Source organism: Salvia hispanica, chromosome 2 (assembly GCF_023119035.1).
Source record: "Salvia hispanica cultivar TCC Black 2014 chromosome 2, UniMelb_Shisp_WGS_1.0, whole genome shotgun sequence".
NCBI classification, from domain to species: domain Eukaryota; kingdom Viridiplantae; phylum Streptophyta; class Magnoliopsida; order Lamiales; family Lamiaceae; genus Salvia; species Salvia hispanica.
Genome location: NC_062966.1, coordinates 31,852,756 through 31,855,569, shown reverse-complemented (window position 1 = coordinate 31,855,569; position 2,814 = coordinate 31,852,756). Strand labels below are relative to the sequence as shown.

General features: G+C 36.6%; 1 protein-coding gene across 2 annotated transcripts; it reads left to right on the top strand.

Moving 5' to 3' along the window:
- The first annotated feature begins 643 nt into the window (after positions 1–643).
- On the top strand, positions 644–2,433 carry LOC125204459 (squamosa promoter-binding-like protein 16). Of its 2 annotated transcripts, XM_048103123.1 has the most exons (3): positions 644–1,005; positions 1,483–1,720; positions 1,807–2,433. In XM_048103123.1, exons 2-3 carry the CDS (start codon positions 1,503–1,505, stop codon positions 2,294–2,296), a joined length of 708 nt encoding a protein of 235 aa, XP_047959080.1. In that variant the 5' UTR covers positions 644–1,005; positions 1,483–1,502; the 3' UTR covers positions 2,297–2,433. The 2 variants fall into 2 exon arrangements, with proteins under 2 accessions (XP_047959080.1, XP_047959081.1); XM_048103124.1 differs by lacking the exon at positions 644–1,005 and having other exon boundaries at positions 1,020–1,720.
- Positions 2,434–2,814: the final 381 nt, after the last annotated feature.

The following is a 2,814-nucleotide window of genomic DNA, read 5'->3' as shown; positions in this document are numbered from 1 at the left end:
TAATTTGTTGTTATGCTATTTTTGAACTTGTGAAAATAGCAACTAAAAAAAGGACAAACCCCAATGTTTTGGTTGTTCCAATAAGAATCCACTGTCTAATTTTGTGAGATGAATTATAATTCTGTCTCTCTTTGGTTATGCGCTCGGAACTTGAAAAGCCATTTCTCACTTCTTTTTTTAAATCTCAACTCTTGCTTTTACTTGGAACTTGAGTAATACTATACTACATTTAAATAATTTACTTTCTCACTAATGAAGTAGTGGAAATAGTTAAGTTGAGAGGAAATTTTTTTTTTGAGAGGGGTCAAGGAACAAAATGATGTAGCAGCAGAATAATAGGCAAAGAAAGTGACAAGTGAGTCACAAGAAGTATTGAACTCTTTTAATGTACTTTGTGATTCCTAAATTAATAAAATAAATAAACATGGCGGAAAGCTATACACACTCTGTCCCTTTCTATGCCACTCATTTAAAATAAGGGCATCTCCTCTTCCCAAAGAATATCCCAGTTTTTATAATCATTTTTTAAATGCTTATTAGCCTGAAAAGGAAGGTAATTTTGTTGAGCAATATAAAACCAAAAATACCACCTTTCCTTATTGGAATTGGAGTATGATATTGGTATATAAATTACTATCAAAGCTTATTCAAAGAAACTGCTGCTTTCAATAATTCAAATCCTTTATTGCAATTTACAACCCATCCACCTACCTACACTCAATTGCCACTGCTGCAACTCCTCTCTCTCTCTCTCTCTCTCTCTCTCTCTCTCTCATATTTGCACACACATACAAGTTGTATTCAATCTAGCTAAGCTTTTGCCAGTTGCCAGTTCCAGCCATAATGGAGTTGTTGTCAGAGAATGAATGGCTGAGAAGTGAATCCCAGTTTACTACTTCCAAGCTTCTTTGAAACTCTTTTGATTATTTTTTTCAAGATCTCCATTTATCTGCATTATTCATCTTCCTATTTTCACTTTCTACTTGGCTTCTCCTTCTTTTTGAGGTACATCTCTCTCTCTCTTCTACTAATTTTGTACACTGCTGCTAAATTGCTTTTCAAGACTTGTTTGTATCTTGAGGAGGATAAATTAAGAATGAGTGTCTATTTTTAGTAGTGATGGAATAAAAATCTCATTTTTCCTATTTCTGCTTCCTTTTTCTTTGGTAGTAGGTAAGCAATTTTTAGTGGATCTTAATTTTTGTGGTTGCTAGCTGAAGTAATAGTTGACTTGACTTGACCATGAACACTCCAATTTTCTGATATTTATGCTTCACAATTAGTGGCTCATGTAGATCTTGCTGTTTAAGGTCTGTTTGTTAGGGTAGATTATTACTCTCTTATCCTGGAGTTATCTGACCTAAATTTAATGGTTTAAAATAGGTGTTTTTATCATGTTTTGCTAGTACTATATGATAGGAATGGGTGTTAATTTGATATAGTATATGGATAGATAAAGAGATGAAGAATGTGTAAGTGCAGGTGCATGAATTGAGTGAAATATGGAAATGGAATCCTCATCCTCATCAGCATCATCATGTAAAAGAGCAAAGGCCCCCCAGACAGTGGCAGCAGCTCAATGCTTAGTAGATGGCTGTGATGCTGATTTAAGGCTATGTAGAGACTATCACCGCCGCCACAAAGTGTGCGAGGCTCACTCGAAAACCCCTAAGGTCACCATTGCTGGCCGGGAGCAACGCTTCTGCCAGCAATGCAGCAGGTATGGCTCGTTTGGTTTGCTGGACTTGATATAACCGAGTTAAGATGTTGTGCAGATTTTGTAACTATGTACTGAACTTATGATAGGTTCCACTCGCTGGTGGAGTTCGACGAGGGGAAAAGGAGCTGCAGGAAGCGGCTGGATGGGCACAACAGGAGGCGGAGGAAGCCTCAGCCGCCACCGGATCATCACTCATCCGCGTTGCTACAAGGAGGAGGGACGCTTGTTTCGTTCACCACGCCTCATTCGTCGTGGGCGGGGCTTGGGCTTGGGCTCCATCATCATCATCACCAGGAGAACATGCTCTACAATAATAGTAATTCAAGCAGTCAGATTTTGCAGAATCACAACAACTACTACTATAGTGGTGGTGAGAGTGAGAGAATGAACTCATCGGCATTTCATCAAACAGATGATGGGTATAAGTATGCGTGTGATCCTGCTCTCTCTCTTCTGTCAGTTGAAGTTGAAACTCCGGCGGCTCCTCCTCCTCCGCCTCACCAGCAGCTCCACTACTGCCCTTCAACGCACCACCACCAGTCATCAACTACTCGGACTTTCACCTGGGATCACTAGCTCCATTGTTGCAATTCCTATTTACTCTCTATTCATTTCTGCATCTGTTGTCGATATGTGTATCAATTTTACTCCTCACTATTTTGTTTCGTCGGTTTTTTATTTAATATAAGCTCATTAAACTACCTTTTAACTTCTTTTTATTTGTTGCATGCTTCATCCACTACTCATATCAAGGATATATATGAATGTTCCATTGAAAATAAAATATTTACTTTTTAACGTAGATTTTATGTAATATTATTTTATAAATTAATAAAGAGAAAGTAAAGTAATAAAGATGAAATAATAGAAATAATGTTATTTTTATTTTAAAAAATATTTTATTTTTTGTGGGACAATTCAAAAAGGAAAACGTTTCATTTTTAATGAGATCGAAAGAGAGTCATTATGTACTATTATATGTCAATCTATTAGCCTCTTATGAGTAAAATACTGGTTAGTGAATGAGACAAAAGATCACGAATTTATCAGATTTTTAAGTTTACTGTAATGCGGTTTTAAAAATTTATGTTAAT

Coding starts and splice junctions, on each gene's coding strand:
- LOC125204459 (XM_048103123.1), top strand. CDS start 1,503: ATGGAAATGGAATCCTCATCCTCATCAGCATCATCATGTAAAAGAGCA. Junction 1,721..1,806: donor TTCTGCCAGCAATGCAGCAG/GTATGGCTCGTT, acceptor AACTTATGATAG/GTTCCACTCGCTGGTGGAGT.